The sequence below is a fragment of the Strix aluco genome, chromosome 7, assembly GCF_031877795.1.
Source record: "Strix aluco isolate bStrAlu1 chromosome 7, bStrAlu1.hap1, whole genome shotgun sequence".
NCBI classification, from domain to species: domain Eukaryota; kingdom Metazoa; phylum Chordata; class Aves; order Strigiformes; family Strigidae; genus Strix; species Strix aluco.
In genome coordinates, this window is record NC_133937.1 from 23,111,851 (window position 1) to 23,131,676 (window position 19,826).

At 37.5% G+C, this 19,826-nt stretch overlaps 1 protein-coding gene across 4 annotated transcripts in view; it reads right to left on the bottom strand.

Annotated features, from left to right (window-relative positions):
- Positions 1–124: 124 nt before the first annotated feature.
- PLCE1 (phospholipase C epsilon 1) overlaps positions 125–19,826 on the bottom strand; it is a 164,515-nt gene continuing 144,813 nt past the window's right edge. For all 4 annotated transcript variants that reach the window (XM_074830927.1, XM_074830926.1, XM_074830925.1 and 1 more), the window contains 11 exons: positions 15,508–15,639; positions 14,067–14,357; positions 12,736–12,899; positions 11,539–11,800; positions 10,514–10,632; positions 9,639–9,767; positions 8,681–8,890; positions 6,728–6,889; positions 6,338–6,556; positions 5,374–5,586; positions 125–4,301 (listed from right to left, as the gene is read on the bottom strand). In XM_074830927.1, coding sequence (XP_074687028.1) covers positions 5,407–5,586; positions 6,338–6,556; positions 6,728–6,889; positions 8,681–8,890; positions 9,639–9,767; positions 10,514–10,632; positions 11,539–11,800; positions 12,736–12,899; positions 14,067–14,357; positions 15,508–15,639 — 1,868 coding nt within the window. In that variant the 3' untranslated portion in view covers positions 125–4,301; positions 5,374–5,406. The remainder of the gene's footprint in view (positions 4,302–5,373; positions 5,587–6,337; positions 6,557–6,727; positions 6,890–8,680; positions 8,891–9,638; positions 9,768–10,513; positions 10,633–11,538; positions 11,801–12,735; positions 12,900–14,066; positions 14,358–15,507; positions 15,640–19,826) is intronic.

Genomic DNA, 19,826 nt, shown 5'->3' on the forward strand with positions numbered 1-19,826 from the left:
AGCTTCTGAGTAGCTCCTTTTAGTGGTTAAGTGTTTGCAAATGTGGATGTGATTTAAATTCTGAAAAATTCCATGAGGGCCATTTACTAGTACTTTGTTAGTTCAGGAAGGGAAAAGCAAAGAATCAATGTCTTAAATCATTTATTTTTTTACAACATATACAAATACAAGTTTATTCTTCAAGTCAGCAGAGAGAAAATAGTCCAGGTGGAAAAGTCACGTTTAAAATTGTTCATTTTACATAGTTTCCAAACAATATAAAGACTGGCACATAGTGATGTTGCATTTTCAGAATATGTTGACGTGCTTTAAGAGGCAGAGGAAGGTAACTGTACAGCTAAGTCATTCTGAAATACCCTATACGTGTATTGGAGTGGAATCTATTTACTGCTATTTATTTTTGTGTTTAATTTGCTAACTCTGCCAAATGTCTACCACTATTGAAGTTACAAAATATTTATCACAGAGAGGAAAAAACGCTGCCATTGTTACATTTAGTGGGCTACCCTAAAAGTAAACTGAGTTTTATAGTGAAATAGTAACAGCCAGTGATTAAAAACCAAATGTCAGTTGAAACATTCAGAGAGCTAGAGCAGGATAGTTGAGTTTCAGAAGCTGCAGACTCAACCTTTCACAGAAATGTAAAGCTACCAGCAAGTTCTTCTTTTTTAAAGACAAACTATGAATGTAAGAGAATATGTTCTTGAAATATTTAGAGATTTTCATGTTAAAGTCTTTAATTCGTGAAAGCACGTGATTCTAGAGGCAGACAGCTTTCTAAAGATGGCTATTGAGATAACTTCATCTAGTAATATTTGTAGCAATAAAAATAATGTGACTGGGTTTTAAAAATTACAACTGACACAGTATTTTTTATTCTTCTAACTGCTAAACTTGGGATCAGTAAGATAGAACAGGAAGCCCTCCAGGAGGTAGGAAGTACCTCCTGGCATGCCCCAGTTCCTGCAAACTGACTAGTCCTGCAGCAGGGCCAGGATCCGTGGCTGCCCAGCTTTTGTCCCAGACAATCACACCACTGCAAACAGAACATGCTATGCAAGGAAAATGTAAGAAATTGGTAGAAAAGTAACTGGTTTTAAAGTAGTATAGAATAAAATACTTCTGTATTTTTGCCAATAGGCAACAGTGTGTGAGATTTCCACCTGTAAACTGTTCAGCTTGAGGCCTGCTACCACTCAGAGACTGCATGTTTCTCAAAGGTGTTGATTATTTACATTCCTTTCGTTCAAACTTTATCCTGGAAGCTGCTTCCTGTAAATAGTTTGTAATGTAAAAATAAATGTATTTTCCTAACTGATGTCCAAGCCCAGCCAGAAAGGGACAAAGTTATTTTGTCAGTCTTGTCATAGGAATGTGTGGACAGGTATTCCTGCAGAAATAAAATCTGTGGCTAAGCAGAATAAACTTTCCTATTAGAATAATACTCAGCACATGAAATATGTTTAACTGGGCTTTCACAAAAGTTAAAAAAACCAAAACTGTTTAATGCTTCAAATGGTGTTGTATTTTCATGATTAGAATACTTGGAACAAACACAAAGGGAAGGATATTGTACTCCTTTCCAGCTTCACCCCAAATGTACCACATTTCATCAACAAAAGTTTACTTGGTTTACCAATACCTAAATTTGAAATTAAGTGATTGATACATGTACATTAATGACATGTCATTAGCCTTACACAATTCCAGATGTCTACATGCCTATAAAGTTGGGGGTTTTTAATAGAAAGTTAAGTATTTTGCTGTTCTCTTTCACTGTAATAAACAGCAGCAAAAGCAACTTTAGACTTTGAGGAAGATACAAATATTAATAAACTATTCCCACAGCTAGAAAATGATTGTATTAGCAGAAGTAGTACAAAAGTACTGGTTTTAAATTGCTACTGGACTTCAGGCTACTGTTAGACCTGCATTACACAATGTCACATGGCTACTGTTGTCCCTTGATTTCCCAAGGGTTTGTTTTGTTTTTTTTTAAATCTATGTGACAAAAAACCATTAGTGGATGACAGCATGTGTAAGAACTGTCTGTGTTGAATCTAATGAATTTGCAAGTGTGTCTTCCAGACTACTGTGATACTGCAGGTGATGTTAAGAATTTATTTTCATTGCTGCTGAATATAACAAAAAAAAAAAAAAAAGCCAAACAGGTAAGGGCTAACTCTGTAGGAAAGTGAGTATTGTTTCTAAAGTGCTATAAAAACACCAAAAGAAAAAATTCTTAGTGATGAGAAACTGCTACTGTGTTAAAATAAAAGAGAATGAAATTAAGAAAAAAAAGTTGCATTAGTTGCATTGTGCAGTAGATTGATGTAAGTATTTCCCAGTAATTCCAAAGTATTCCAAAGCAAACTATGCATATAAAGCTATGGGTAAGTTGTCACTTCTAACATTTTACTCAGTATCAGTCTGGCATTACGTGTGTGCCATGGGGTGGGGTAGGGAGAGAGCATACCTCATGGTTACAGGGGCTGGCTGTATAGTTAGGATTTGTAACACGTGTGAAGTGGGTGAGCTAGGAGGTGGTTGAGGTTTTAATTGGATCATGTTGCTGAATTGCCCAGTGCTGTTTTGCTACATCAGTACTGAGGATAAGCAGTGGGAAGCGCATGGCTTCTGGGAGGATATGCCACAGGGAAATGACCTTTTTGTGCGTCTGTGGTTATTTTTCCTGAAAGCTGGAAATTACCTCTAGAGGGCACTTTTTTGCTTTGGTAATAGCTACTTTATAGACATTTTCTGTAGTGTATAGTGAAAGACTTCATAGCTTCTAGTGACAGAATGCCGGTTCTGTCTGCTTGTTTATATGCCAGTTACTGACTTTGCTTTCTTTTATTTAATTTTCTAATTACTGGGGGCGGGGATGTATGTTGGTTGTCACGGGACTACTGCCTGTAACTTCTTTACACTACCAAAAGTAAACCTCAGTTTAGTTACACTGCAGTTTTATCCTTTGCCTGATGCAGCTTCTCTTATAGGAGCAGCAGCATTTTGTGCTTGAGTGCTAAAGTTGATGGTGGAATAACTTGAGTGCATGAATCACTCTCTGTATTCATGCATTTCCCGATTTAGTCACATCAGGTAACTGAAATGCTTTATTTAGGGATTGTTCTAGGGAGACAAAACATGTGCAGAGCAATTTATTCACCACAGATACACTTCTTGTGGGAAATCAAAGGGATGACTGATTTCAGCAGTTGTTTCATTTGTGCCCCTGTATGTTGGTATGGATTGTTTTAACTAACAAAGCACATTAGTAACTCCCATGGAGAAATAAGAGACAACCACAACTAACTTAAATATCAAAAGATGAATTCAGCAAACGTAAAACTTCACAACAGTGTTTCTATGTAAACAAAAATGTCAAGAGTTATAGTGTAAGAGTTCTTTATACTCTCTGGGTTTAACAGACAAGTAAAAAGACATTTCCTGACTGTATGGAAAAATGTATTTTGAATTCAAAATATTAATTACATTTATCAATGCATTGTTTTGAGTTTGGTCAGTTTTGGGTATTAAACATTTTGTGCTGAAAAGAAACAACCAGAAAAGTTCAAAACATTTTTTCCTCTAAATCCAGAGAGAGGTAAAAATTCTGCATTTTCTAAAAAGTAGTATATGATAAATATATTATACAATGGCATGTACTTAGAAACATGATAATAAATATTCTTTAAACACAAGCCTGGAAAACTAGAATTTATAAGAAGAAAATGTTGTTCCTTGTCAAAGTATCACTACCAGTTAGGTGTTTTTAGCTATTGTACATTATTTCATTAAAGTAGATAAAACATAAATAATTTGAGCATTTTGTGTATATTCACCAAAGTTAAACAGATATGCAAAGGAAGTTACAGTATATTTAAATCTCTTTACAATCACTTAACACAGTGTTTAACAGAAATCTTCAGGTAAAAGTGCATTATTTTAATATAATACACATAAAAGAAAACTCTGGTTCTCTGCCTTCAGTTTCTCTAAAGGCAACTGGCTAAAATTATCTTTTGTTTAAAAAGGGGAGGGCAACAACACATGTTTGTTTACAACATAGAGTCCAAGAAAACTTCTTCATCCGCCTACCGAGAATCTGCAGATGTGAAGATACGGGAAGAGAAGACTCTTCCGAGAGCTGACAGGCATCTTTCCAATCTACAACATCCCATTTAGGATTCCCAGATTCTGGCTGTTAATCTGGCAATAATAATCCTGGATTAAGCATCTGCAGCACAGGGCACACAAATACTGACCAGTTCAGTCCGCAGCAGGTTCCTTCAAAGGCACTACAGAAGGATTCAGTGATGTAAATTCCAGTTTTCAAAAAAAAAGAAAGAAAAATTGAGAAGAGGAGGGAATGTGACTGGAATCATTCCATAATTTACTTCACTTTTCTTGAATTCAGATTATTTTGATTTAGGATTTTTTATAGTAGCCTAGAAATAAGGTATTAAATTTGTCCCTTCATACTTGAAATATCTTGCAAATGAAAATATTATTTGAATTCTGTTAATTTAATGATTTAGCAGTAGTATAACTGCATGTCAAATAATGCTTTAATAATTAGGTGTATGTGGAAAGAAAAATGTAATCTTAAATTTGCTATATGTGAGATGGGATTATCAACACTGAAAAAGATTTCTTCTTCATTTACAATGAGCTGTAACTTCCCAGATGGTACCTCAACGCTGTAGTAGCATTGTGCAAATATCTGTATAGTGTAGGTCAGTGGACAAGTTACATGTACTATCTTCACATAAATGTGACAGTCTTGTGTATTTCATTTGTTGTTTTAGGTCAAGGAAGATGGAAGAAACTGAAGAGATACAGAAAGGATAGTAAAAATGTTTAAACATTTCTGGCAAAATTTCCACTGAGAGAAATTAACACTATAAACTTGTTTTTGCTAAAAAGGAGATCATAATCCTGATGATTTTATTATATGCATGTAATAAAAAAATAACACCACAATCTCTGCTGGATACTTCTATTTACTTTGGCCCAGAGCAAAAGACTAACAGGACATCATTAACTAAGCACAGTTAGTTGATTAAAATGCATACTATAAAATCAACCAGGATGGAACATTTTGGGTTTTGTTTTTTTAAATGGGCAGAGGAAGTGGGTGAAACTGCAGTCTTCACACCAGTCTGATTCACTGTAGCAAATGCTGTAATAAATAACTGGAGACCTTACTGATCTTACTGTGCCTATGCATACCAATGTATATGGTTTTTATGGATCTTTCTGTCAGTCCCTTGTACCTCACTGTGGTTTAACCAACTACAACTTTGAAAAAAAATACTCTCTAAATCATGTATTAAATGATTGCTCAGAGTTAGAATCAATATCTCATACCTGAATAGACCGTACTGTAGGCAGTGGTGGTTATTATTCCATAATGTCACTAAAAGTCAAACTGCACGCAGACCTTTCATCCTTGCTCTGTGGACTGTCTGGCAACACCTGCAGAGGTGGCGAGATGAATCCCCGATACTGCTTACTTGACTTGGTTAACTTCTTGAGTTCACTGGTAAAGGAAATGCCTTTTCTTTTGTCATCTCGTGCTGCCTGCAAAAAAAAAAATCATATCATAGTAGTAGTTTTAATAGGCTGTTAACTGTGAAATATGGAATTAATATGAAGCACATTTCTAAGCAGGTCTCCCTTTTGAAATTCAGTGCAGCTGTGCTTTCATAGCCAAGCACATTCTTCTGATTGTTCTGAATAAATTAATAGAAAATTATGCATTGTCAAAGATAGGTTTAGCAAATTTGTTATAAACTTGTATAAAAATCTGTGCTTATGACACTGTTCCTTTAAAGCAGCAACTGATGTGGATTGGTGGCATCTGCTGGAAGGGAGAACACAGCTCCTTCTCCCAGCAGGCCCATACTTCATTCCTGCCATTTTCCAAAGCCTGAGATAAAGCAACAGAACTTTTCCACTGAGCAGGAATAAAGGGGACTTTATTCCAGTAGTTATTTAAGTTCTGCCCATTTGAATAGTCCTGCTTTACTGGGATGGGGAGCACGGCGCACACAGCCAGATTTTGAAAAACAGCTGGTAGCAAAAGAGAAAGATGGCCACGGCATTTGCAGGCTACGAGGGAATCATGTTGCTGGATGTAACTGATGCAGTTTTATAACAAAAAGAAGTAAGGCAGGTGTGGAGAAAAGAGGAATCTGCTTTTTGCTGTAGTCTTCTCCCCACTCATCCTTACGCCATTGAAATGCCATCCTCCCTCCCACTGAAAGTAGGTTCCCATTAAGCTGATCGTACACCATCTATGAAACCTGCTGCAAAGTATTTAATCTTTTACCTGAACCTGTTCTTTGAGTTTAAGGATAAATTTTCCTGCTCCCTTCCACTTGCTTTGGGCGTGAAACACACACTCTTGATCAGAGAGAATCCTCTGAGATGGTTTAGATGTTGAGGACTTCTTGTTTGCTGGCTCTTTTGTAACCTCTTCCAAAAGCACATAATCACTTGGATTTGGATTGCTCAAAATGCTGTAGGAGTATTTGGCTTTGCAAAGAGTCTGTTTAAAAGCAGAAAAAAAACAAACAAACAAAAAAAGGCATTCCTTCAGATTCAGGTTACTAAAGTGATTCCTCAGCGTAGTGCTGAGAACAAACCCCACCTGGTCTTGTGTGAAACCAGCCTCCACCCTACATGTTACAGACCTACTAACTGGAAACGTGCTGCTTACCTGCTGTATGACATCCTGAGCTGTGCTAAAGCGGGGAGCTTTGATGACGGTGCGTGGTTGCTCTGGGGAGACATCATGTACCTGAACAAAGAAACTGTCATCCTCAGAGCTGATGGCTGCATCTTCCTTTGCTTCTTGAAAGACATTTCGCTCATTTAAATTCTATAGAAAAAAGAAGAGCCAAATTCATGTACTTCAGAGAGATGACTAATAGCTGGTGGACACAAAATTTTTTACCACTTGAAAACTGGAGACTGCTGTGGCCTGGCCCCGTGTCCATTTCATTAAATGCAAGTCTTATATAGAAGATTTTTGACAAGAAACTATTGCTCATAATAAATACTTATGTTTCTAAAATTGATGTCTGAAATACCTTTCACAGTAGGCAAGGAATGGAGACGTATGCATAGTACCACATTACACAATAATTATCACTTAAATCTTTATTTCCTTATGTGTGCAAAAGTGTGTAATGGTGGCATTAAGATGGGAGATGGTGGTAAGTGTCCTTTTCTTTCCTTGTCCCTGTACTAAAGCCAAAAGAATTTAGAGAGCAAGAAGTCTGCACGAAGATTTTCCTGTGAAGCAAGAGGAAGGCTGCTTCTCTGTCCTTTTTCAGGCTCTATGACTACTGCAGATTTTAGAGAGAATTCCTCCCTGCACCTTCTCTCAGATAAAGCATTTCTCTCCAACCTCTTGTAACATAGCTTGAATTCATAAGCTGTAAACATGGGCTGCGTATCACACACCCTACAAGTGGACCCACTCCTTGTTTGCAGCTTCATTTCTAGCTCCAAGATCTGAGGCTGCTACCTGCAGAAAGGCTCAAAATGATAGATAATGTTTTGAGTTGCTAGTATCACAGGGCAAAAATACAGCATATTTTTCACATATACTAAGATTTTAACCCATGTTTTCTGAAAGAATGGGGTTTGGCAGTGACACGTTTGTAGTTGCATACACTTAAGTGTTGCAGTCAACTGAAGTAGGCAGGCTACTATTTCCACAAACAAATTTCTACCTAGTAATTTTTGCTCCAGATATTAGAAATAGAGGAAAACAAAATACGTATTTGTTTAATATAATTGTAATTTGTCAAATTGAAGCTTTATGAAAAGTTGTATGAAAATGATCAGTTAAAAATAAATTTTTTTCACTTTAAAGGATCCCAGAGGATCTCTGTCATTTGTGTATGTGAAATCTGTGTATATAAACAGATGTGTACAAATATTACTATGTTCAGATAAAGCAAGCGTTATTATACACTGAACTGACCAAAGGAAGTGCCTCTAAAAATGAGATCATTAAGTGTCTTTCTCCTGCTTTTTTGTTTCTCTCTCACAAGCCTGGACACTAGTATATTTTCAAGCTGTGGATGTTTTGCTGATAGTTTAAACTGAAGTAATTGCTCCATCTTCCTCCTTTAAATTAAAAGAAATCACCTATTTCATTATTTTAGGCCATCATTGATAATTTAATCATCCTTTGAGGTTTTTAGATTTAATACTAAAATCCTTTCTAATTTTTCTGAACAGAGAAATTGCTGACATCTAAACTGATTGATAATTGTAGTCTGGAGTTCTGTTATCTACAATCCTTTGGTATTAACTATTATCTTTATACTAATTTCCTATCATGTCAAAATCTAGATTTGCATCAAATTAGAACTATAAGTCAAAACAGTAAGCTAGTGGCATTGAACCATTGGCTAAGCAATAATGATTAAACACCATACAGCTGATACTAGAGCTGAACAAAGTCAAATTAAGTCTAACACAGGTGTATAAAGTCTAGTTGTGCTTACTCAAGACCTATATTTGTTTTTAAACAATGTACACAGCATTGACATTACTCACCAAGTAGTGAAACAAACACTGCACCCTTTTGTTTCCTGATCCTAACAGCTATTTTTAGTGACCTTTGTAAATAACAATTTATCTAAAACAGACTTACTTCCTCTCGGGTTTTAAAGATAATCCTTCCAACATATCCTTCTTCTGGGAACCAACTGTTCAAAAGCTGCACTAGCCCTTCTTCAGGACCAATCACTCTCTGGAATGGTGGTTTTCTGCACTCACTCTTTTCTTTAGATATAAAACTTTTCTCTTCCATCAGAAAATAGTCTGCAGCACATGACTCGGTGCCTTTTGTGGTAGACAAGAGCTAAGACAGACCACAATAAACACACAGCAATTAGAATGCTAAATATAAACACTGCATAATTAGTAGTTATAAATGAGAATGAATAAGGAAGCTTTACGAATCAGTAACTATTCTGATACTGCATGCAAGGTTTCTGATGTGCTATTTATTATTCAGATATTTTACTCCAGGGTAATGTACTGTTCTCTTTAGCCTAGCCAAGCAGTTCAACTATTCCAGACAAGGCAGTACTATTTAAACTTATTTCTGTCCTGTTTGGCTGGCCAGACAATTTATTCATAATCCTAGGACAGTACAGTCTTTTCCCACTGCTAGAATAACAATCCCTGTTGAGTTAACTGGTTTTTCTGCTCATGAACTTAGCCCTCTAACTTTTACTCTGTATTCCTATGGTGCTCAAGTTCAAAGAATTGCGCAGAAATGTTTGCCCTTGTTGTAAAAGGACAGCCCACTGCCTTTGTTGGTCAGAAAGATTGTTTTTCTCATCTGCATATGCCCAAATATTAAAATACTAACAGGGAATATGTTCTAAGATTATAAAACCATTCTCTGAAGCCAAGATTGAGAATATTTCGCTGATGATACTCTGTTTGCAATGTAATTAATTCCACAGTAATACATTTCTAAAGCACCTCCTGTGATGAACTACAATGACCCTGGCACGTGAGAAATGCGGGGAGACGTATGTCCAGAATGATGTTAGTGTGGATTCTTGCAATTAGAGTCTGCAATTCAGCGGGCAGCTTACCTGATGGAGAAGCTGTGCAGCCGTGGTCCCGCCACTTATATTAAAAACAGTGAAAGGCTCCGGGCCTGGAATTCCATGAATTGTCACTTTGTAAGTCCCAGCAGTCTTCCTTTCCCCCATGCTAAACAACTGTTCAGACAACATTCAACAGGTTACTGCATGTTTTTACACAAGCATGTTATTTTTAGGTTACTTAAAAGAAACTGTATGCACAAGTTGTAAGGACCTTGACAGAGCAAGGCTATCCAGTTAATACATGGCTCTTATGCTACAGATCAAGGCATTAAAAACCCCCCCAAAAGACTGCACTCCACCCTATCTTGAAGCTGAAGAGAAAGAAGAAAAAAGGAAGTTTTCCAGTGAGAGTGCATAAACTGCCACTGGACAAAGGGTAGACCTCCATCACTCACTATCCATTCTAGCTGTGCTCGGACTATTTGGATTCAGTGTACAAATTACTGGATGAAAATCTATTGCTTCGTTTTACCCTCCAAACCATTTCTAATTTGTTAATAATTTGCATCTTTCTTTTTTTGTCCCAAATGCATTGCTTATGATTCAAGCATAAAGGAATCCATGAGGCAGCTGGGAACCTTACTGCTCAACCACACTCCTTCTGCAGCACGGGAGTTCTTGTGCTACACCTAAATACACCAGAAGCCCAACTTTGAAAAGATTTACCCTCCCACAGTTTCAGCCCAATGGGATAACCTTACTTCCACCAAAGCCCAAAAGAGTTAGGCATCGAGGTATTTCTGAAAAATGTGCAGGTTTAGGGGCTAACATCTTTGAACAGTCTGGTTCTAGAAGTCTTCAGACCATAGTAGTCATTACGACAAGAATAAACGGCATTCACAAAAAAGTAATTAAATTACCATAGATGCAGGCAGAGCGTTTCCAGAGGGACTTTCTTCCATTCTCCGACTGTTTATGAACAAACTAGAAATTTCTAATGCTTCATTGTGCAGGTTATGGAGCTGGACATGTCTATAGCCTAAAGAGAAAAAACCCTTCTGTAAGTACTTTGCCACATCCTAGTACACAAGTCTCATAAATGGAAAACTCAACTTTGCTATATTTATAGCTACAATTTTCCAAACCTATAGGATTTAAAGCACTGCATTAACACTCTTTGTCTGTACAACAGTGTAACCCAAATGTTATTATCTGCTGAGTGGCTCATATAGCTGCCTACCTTTGTTTTGCGGTAATATTCAATATATTCATATATGAAATAGCTAAATTTTAGAATATGAATGAAACAAGGACAAATTCTTACTGGGAGAATGCATGTCTATGGCCAGATCTCCTCATATGTTAAGTTTGCTGTGTGGTATTACAGTATCATGAAGCGAATATGAAAGTATTTTTGCAGTTCTACCGAAGAGCTGCTGACAATATGGAAACTCCCTCCCCCAGGTATCACAGAATTAATGATGCTTCCTCATCTCTCTCTCTCACCTTTTTTCACCTTTCCTTCACCTCTCCTCCAGCCATGGCTGCAAGAAGTGCAATTCCCCTCTGCCCAGTGATCACCAGATACAGCAGTTTCTTGGGCAAAGGACAAGGCAGGGAGTGAAACCACTCCACATTTCCTAAGAGAGCAACAAGTCTCAAGGTGAACACAATGTCACATTCACAGCTCGGGATCGGAGCAACTGCATACAAGATGCCCAGTCTCTGCAACAGTACAGGATCTGACTTTTTACAAGTCACTGGGGCAGCCTTCCGCTACTAGATCAGCATGATACTGCCAGGGCAAACATGTTGTCTGATATTTGCTCCCTGTCTCCTTTAGAAAAATGCAACCAGATGATTAAAAATATCCCTCTGGAAGGATTCAGTCCAGGAATCTGCTGGACCATTTTGGCATAGGGCGTCACTACAACCTATACTGTACCTCTTTTTAGAGCTTTTAGGGGAATGATTCTCTGAGCTGTTACAGCTGAGCTGTTATTTTCAACAACTGCAAACCGAAGAAAGACCAAATCTTCGAAGTGAACCCGGAAAAGGAACTGTTCATTCCACATGGGGTTGAGAGTGTTGCGATGAATGGGCTTCGTCCGGAAATGGCAGCTATCCAGAGGCATCCCCAGCACATCGATTTCAATGCAGGGACTGCCCATGCTATTGCTAGGGCAGACATTCTGTCCAGACACAATCTGAAGCCGAGGAGTACAGACAGAAACCAATTAGTGGAGTAATTCTTTCACTGTCACAATCCTGAGCTAAATATTGTTTAACACACTCCTAAGAACAGTTTGTTAACATGCTGATTTAATTGTAACACTCCTCTACTTTTGTAATTGCCAGGGCAGTTGAAGCAGAGCTGCTTCAACCCCCGCCTCCATGCCATTGCTAGGGTATCTTTCCTCTGAAAAAAATACACTATACATCATGAGTGTAACCATTCAAGGCATCTGAAAGTTAATCCAGAAAGAATGTACCAGTAACACAGTCAAAAAGGATCAAATTTTCTTCTCCATTACTCAGGGGTGATGGCACTGACCTCTGGCATGCTTTGGCGTATACAACACAAGAATTAGGTGTGCAATTACCCCAGCTGGGAGAATTTTGATTCTTATGAATCTCACTTTTCTGAAACATTTCCTGGAAGGGACTAGCTTCTTAGAATACATTTTTTTTGGCCACAAATCCATGAATTATGTATCTTATTATATAACTTAAAAAAAATATTTTTCTAAGATTCAGTACAGTTTTTCATAATGCCTTTCTGTGTAGCTTCTCAAGTGTTCGCAAACGTTTGAAACATCCAGGCACACGTATAATTTTACACAGTTGTGTAGTCCCAGGGAAAATGCTTTCAGGACTGGGTTTTGACAAATATTGTGAAGGAAACAGTTAAAGTAACTAGAATACAAACCAGACAGTAAAATAAAATAAAGACAATTATTTGCTCCCTTCCCCTCCAGTTTGTTAGTTATGCAGAAGTTACGTACTTCAGAAGTACAAGCAACAATTACGGGTTCAATCTTTTCATACAGAAGCGTGACTGTAATGCTGGTTAAAGACTGTAGTTAAATGTTGTCTACTTCTATCTGTTTGGCTGTATGAAATTCCCTTTTAATGTACTTACTGTTAAAGAATATATAGCTGGCTCTTTATTATCAAGATCTCTTTCTAATGGACAAAACTGCTGGTACATTGAACAATTTTTATCCCACAGAACAGGAGGTTTCAAAACATATCCACAGCCACCATTAGCCTCAAACATCGCTGCATTAAGTTGCAGAGGAAGATCTGTGAAAGTAAGGCAGCCAAAACTGACAAAGAGCAATGGTACAATGGAAAAACTGTTACAGTGAAGACAAAGACATGTTTTAAGTATCTTTTTTTGTTGTAGCTGTGTACTATCAATTCATTCCTGGTTTTCAGAGATAGCTGTAATTTATGTATCCAATCTATTCAATACTTACACAAAACTATAAGAACAGTTCATTCTTTTCTATCCCTCTCTGTTGTCTTTATCCGACTCTAGGGCTTGCCTACACCCATTTTCTGAGAAGTTTCTACGTATTTGCCCTGAACTGGAGAATGAAAAAGCAGTGACCGTGTAGCTTTGTAGATGACCTAATGGGTCCCCCATCAAAAAGGTGAAGGAACACAAGATAGGATAGAAAATGGCTCAAAAATGTTTCGATCAACATTAAACTAGCATCCAAGGTGGCACTTCTAAGTGAAAAAATAGTTCAGTACCTTTTTATACTGGAAACTATCAGAAAGGGGTAACAGCTACTTGAACTGGGAAAAAAAGAACCTTCAGCAGTAAAATAAAAATAAAAATAAAAATGGAAGGTGTTGCTGTCCAGGCACTTCTGTGCTATCAGGAAATCTGCTGCATTGGCATAAAGCTCCTGAACCCTGGGGTCCGATTGTCATGGTATGAACCTGCTTGTGCTGGGGCACATAGACAGGTAGATCCCCTTGTGGTAGCAGGTAAAAGCAAATGTCAAATACAAATTCACAGTTTAAGGACTTATTTCACATTTAAAATGTGAAATTTTAATAAATGTAAAAATTTAATAAAATGTGAAATTTAAAATGTGAAATACTTAAAGGGACACTTAAAGGGGGCCTACAGGAAAGATGGGGAGGGACTCTTTATCAGGGGGGTAGCGATAGGATGAGGGGTAGCAGTTTTAAACTGAAATAGGGAAGATTTAGATTAGATATAAGGAAGAAATTCTTTAATGTGGGAGTGGTGAGAACTGGAACAGGTTGCCCAGAGAAGTTGTGGCTGCCCCCTCCCTGGCAGTGTTCAAGGCCAGGCTGGACGGGGCTTTGAGAAACCTGATCTGGTGGAAGGTGTCCCTGCCCATGGAACTAGATGGTCTTTAAGGTTCCTTCCAATCCAAACCTTCTAAGATTCTATAAAATGTATTAAAATGTGTGTTCGTGTACCCATACCATCTGTTTGGTAGTTAAGAGCCACAAGCTGTACACCATGGAGCCAGAAGATCAGCGGATGGGGATTTGAGGAGTCGATGCGTGTGGCAGCAGGGTAGGTCCTCAGGAGCTGACAGGTGGTGTGCTGGATCAGCTTCTGAGAGTACCGCCGGCACAGCCGCTTGGCAGCATTCTCATTCAGGGAGGAGATATGATAGCACTTGGGCGTCCTTATGATAGCACTGAGAGAAGCTGGAGAGTTGTATGGAGAGCAAGGATCTTCCCAGGTCTGCCGCATCACATCAAAAGGACCTGGAAAATGAACAGTACCCTCAAGTTACAGCTCCAGATCAATAATCTCCAAGAATTCAATGCTTTCTAGTGAAGCATGTGTGCTTACTTTGGTTATGGTAGAAAAAGATGATCCTGGAAAATGACACTACTCAGTGTGTCACATTCCTTCTTTATACAGTAAGAACAATCCACAGAGGAAACATAATGTTTAAGTATTGAAATGATACTGTGATTAGATGTGCTAACAACCATTTTAATAAATAAATACTTAATTGGCATTTGCCTCTATAAAATAAAGGAATAAAATTCCATTCTTCTCATTTATACATTCTACATGAGGAAGGGAGGCAAGATTGAAACCCATCTGCTAAGTCACCAAACAGGCAGTCTACAGAGGCCATAAGAGTTAGGGGACAAAGACACCAAAATACTTCTGTGTTTTAGAATTAGACACTAGACTTCTTCATTTCTAGGACACTGGCCTCTAGAAGGGAATCTACCCTGTCTGCTGCAGTTGTGCCCTTGGGCTGAAATAAATGCAAGATTCCTTGAGCCAGAAAATGAGTACAAGAAAAGGCACAACTCTACTTTATGGCATTCACATGAAAGGCAGGGGATCTGGGTCTCATCCCTGTTCCAGAATCTTTTCTATACTTTGTATTTGTTTACATCTGTTCATATACAATTTCCAAGCTTACTGAATCACCTGCAGAGCCTAAATACCCCCAAGGCGGAATACGGGAGTCTGCATGATTACACGTTTGGACTTGGCTGAATTTTAGGCAACTAAGTCCTACTTCAGACACTAAAAATCCTTTTCTGGATCTAGCCCAACAGTTTTGCCTTCCACTTGTACTTTGAAAAGATTCATTCATACCTTTTAAAATACAAATTTTAAGATACATCACGTAAAATGTATGTTAGTTTTGAATCGTTTATGAATTGGGGTCTTCATATTCCTGACCAAGTAATCCTATTTTAACATTCCACACTCAACACTTCAGTTATAATAGTGTTACTGTAATAGCTGCTGCGCTAACGAAAAACCATTCCAGAGTTCAACATCTTACACATTGTAAAGTATTTGATCTTTAACAACTTGGTCTGGTACATGTGTTGGATTACAGAGTCATTCCACATGACTGGTGAAAGAAGATGCTAACTTTACCTTTTCCAGATGCTTTGGCAAGAGTAGCTGACTCCCCAGGGCTCAGCCTGCCAGGATTGTTGCCAAAAATGGACTTCCTGCTTTTTCTTTCTTTTCCTCTGCTAGAGCCAGATGGGTTTAGAGTTGACAAGCCTGTTCCCATAAATGTGAAATAAATGAGCCAAAAAACATGACCAAGAGGGCATGACATTTTCCATCATATTTTACATTATTTTTGAAGGCATGAATACTCCTGTTATATAGTACACAGGGCAAGCAGTGTACTTTTCTCCATAATTTAATATTAACAACTTTACATACATACATGCCTTTATATATGTATATATTATGTGTGTTTATATATATAATGTATATAAAAACTTATAGGAAGCAATACAATATACAGTTATCTCTCTGTGATATAACTTTTCTCCAGCTTACTTTTTGGCTTGCAGAAGGTATTATTGGTTCTGTCTCAAATTATCAAATGGTCCTAATTAATACTAAAAAAATCTGCAGTAACAGTCCCAATGTATTTGTCCTTAGAATGATTTTTTAAAAAAATCATGGAATTCACTAGGATAGGATTCCTGCATAATTAAATAAATGCAAGAATATGATTTAAAGATATAATGTAAAGGAAAAAGTACAAATGCTGTTGGTTAAACAGTTTAACCTCAAGATGCTTTCAGAGTTACCTTCTGTTTAGAATTTGTATTTCAGTGATGGGAAATATGGTAGATGTGCAAAATCCATTAGGTATTTAATGACCAATATGTACTAGAAGTGGAGCTGGAAAGCTATAGTATAGCTATTATTCAAACATATGTATTCCAGCAAAATAATCATTAAAATCATGACCTAAATCCCAGTGAAGTAAACAGACTTAATCCCCATTAAGGTCAGTTTCTTTCTGTTGACTCGGAGAGAGAACACAGCAGACCAAAATTAAAGTCAAAATGCATAATAGTTATTCTAACACCCACAGCAGTGATGTGTGGGATGCTCTTGTGATATAAAATACAACAAAGCAAGTACACTGTTATTTGCCTAACTGTGACTCACAAAACAACCTTCATGAACTCATATCAATTCACACCTGCCTAAAGACAGTTCTGGATTTAATTCTAGTATTTCAACTACAAATACAAATCACAAAGAGGATACACTGGGCTCTCTTCTACTGAAGTCTGTCCACAGCTGTAAATTTTCAGCTCTCAATCTTTACGGCATGTCTACATGTATTTAGTAAAGCTATGCTGATAGTTTCAATGGAACTGCTCGGGTTAGTAAAATTTAGGATATACATAAATGTTTTCAGCATTGGAGACGTACTGTCTCTTTGGGCCAAAGCATACACATAAACCATAGAAGATGGTAGAAGCTGAGATCAAGGAATATTAACTGACTAGAAGAATGAGGAGTCATGCACTGTGTGTTTCCAGCACTATTTAATCCCAGTTTTCAATGGATCAAATGGATTTGGCAGGCAAGATCCAGGTTTCAAAATCCTGTTGTGGAGACAGTCACTGAGGAAACAGACAAACCTCATAAATCACCAGAGTGCAATGCAAAACGCCAAGGTTAACTGTACCCAGTGTGATGGGCACAGGGTAAAATGCAGCTGGGAGTTTTCTTTCAGTCTTTCCCATGGCCATGCTTTCGCATGTGACACTCCTCCTCCCAGAGGCAAGCTCCATTTTTCACTCCAATTTAAACTTGACTCCAATAGCATCACCTATTCATAGAATCATAAATTCATAAAATAATGGAGGTTGGCAAGGATCTTGAATTCTGATCCAACTCTCTGGACAAACCAATATCAGCTTAGATCTCACCATTCTGCACGTAGATCCTATCATACTACTAGAATGACAGAGTAAATGTTTTGTGTTTCCCTACAACTCCTATGCTCTGATCTTCGAGTTACAGAATTTAGTGCCCGTCTCTCATGTTAGATATAACCACAGTGCTTTACTGCTTTTAGATTTTTAATCCAGAGGATGGCAAACTTCCCTGCACTTTGTATTCTAACCATGCTAAAGTAACAAGTTAAATTAATTGTCACCTTCTCACCATGTGTTTCAGACCAACAGCCAGTTAGTGTGCAGGTTTGCAAACCTTGAAAAAGAATTTACAGTACTTTTGTATGTAGGGTGCCCTTTTTTATGTTCAATTTCCTGAAAAGTGACACCATAGGGGCAGGTAGTCTGATACAATGGAGACGGTGACTGAATTTCATGCTGGTTAGCTCAGGTGACTCCCAGCTCTCTGCACTTGATTGTGCAGATCCTGTTTTCATGTATTCAACTTTCTCTACTCATTGTGTAAGGATCCTCAGCACCAAGGCAACAAGTCATGTGCCAGTGGGTTACAGCAGTATGTTTCCAAGTTCTCAAGTATGCTTCACTGCCCTCATCTTGGGTGACCCAAAAGAACAGATCTTCACCCTCTTAGATAATGGTATGATGATAACCAAGAGACTGAAATTGAAGTTAAGCAAGGACTGTAAGGGTCAAAAAATACTGAAACAACAAGAGCTGTGGTGGGTTCCTTGTTACCAGAGATTTTTATAAACAAGAAATGTTATTTTCTCCACATGATAAATACTGTTTTGACAAGGGAGCACTTAGGGAAGTCTGTGTTACTCAGTAGGCTAGGGTAAGTGAACATAATGGTCCTTGTCCTTTTTTATAGTCATGAACCAATGATTAACCTTCAGGGACATAGGCAACTGTAACCATAGAATAGAAATATATGAAGACAGGAGAAATAAAATATATACACCTTTGACCAGCCACTGAGATGAATTCTGCCCTATTTCCAAAACTCTTGCATTTTCTGAGTTGGTTAGGAACCTGGTCAATAGAGCTACGTAGTTATGGATCTACCAGCCTTGTTCTTATTATTAATGGACAATATTGGGGTATGGCAGTGCACCACATCTGTGTCCTCCAGCTAAGCAGAGGAATCCGATCAGTAGCATGGTGGCCATGGAAGTCTACATATCTTGAAGAGAAGGCAGTATTTGTCTCAAAAGGAGACAGTGTGTTGGAAAACTAATTTCTACAGCTTCATGTGTTCATCTGTGAAAGGAACTAATTTTCTTAATTGTTCTATTCATGTCCCCTTTAAAGCAAGAAGAAGAAATCTGATAAGGAAAGCAGGTATTTCTTTTATAACTGAAATTACATTTAAAAAACTGAAATATTTTAAAGTTTTCTTTGAACATCAGAACTTCGTTGTGAGTCAAAATGCTTGGAACAACTTAAACTATCTCTGTTTAATCTTGAATATCATTCTTTAAAAGAAAATATTTTATTTGAAAGATATCTTAATGCAGATTTCATTAAAAAGAGTATCAGATATGAATTTTTAGAAGTTATTATTTTTACAAGTGACACCTACAACTCTTAAAGTTATAAAAGATTATAAAAGAATGTCTCTCCATTTTTCAGCATGTTTATCTTGCCTATTTGACACTATTTTATGTTTGGTTAGCTTCTCTAATCTGATTATAGTTCTATTTGTATAAGATCATGATTTGGCAGAATTTCTAACTTTTCCACAGAGAACCATTTCATTAAAAAGCAGATTTTTCATTCAAAACATTAAAGACATCAATAAACAATAAATTCTCAATTTAAAAGTATTTGTGTACACAGTATGAGCCAAAACATACTCAACCTTATGTTTCAGTACTGAACAAGTAACTATCAGTGATCTCCTCTTCAGTTACTCCCTCTCCTTTTCCTCTGCAAACATTATTCTTCCTACTGTACAAAGGATGATCCTCCTATTTCCTTAACCCCTTCCATAAAGAGTGTGTGTGAGTGTGCAATCAGCTGTCCTCACCCACCCCACAGAACAGCTGCTTTAGCCCCCCAAATGGCTCCCCTCTTATGCGCTTAGGAAAGAACAGAAGATGCAGCTGCAGACAAAGGTGAAACACACTAAACTAAGGTCGCTTAAAGAAATGTGACAAGCTCTTCCTGCAATGTTTTAAAAATATTTTCCTTCCTAATTCAGTAGGTCCTTACATGGAAACTCAGAGGTCTTAAGATAAAGCTTTCTGTCGTCTGTCATTTGGCAGTGAAGCAGTTGTCTAAGTTGTGGAGACTGGCAAATTTCACTTTTGTAAACATTTTAATACAGCACACAATATGTCTTCACATAATTTATGAATACTACTTCTCAGCCAGGAACTATTATTACATAGACTACCAAATCATCAAGAAAAAAGCTCCTTGACTACTTCAATTTGAAAATGCTTGTACTAACTAATTCAAAACATAAACATAATGTCTCCAAGCATCAGAAAGCTTAAAGCAGTAAAACAT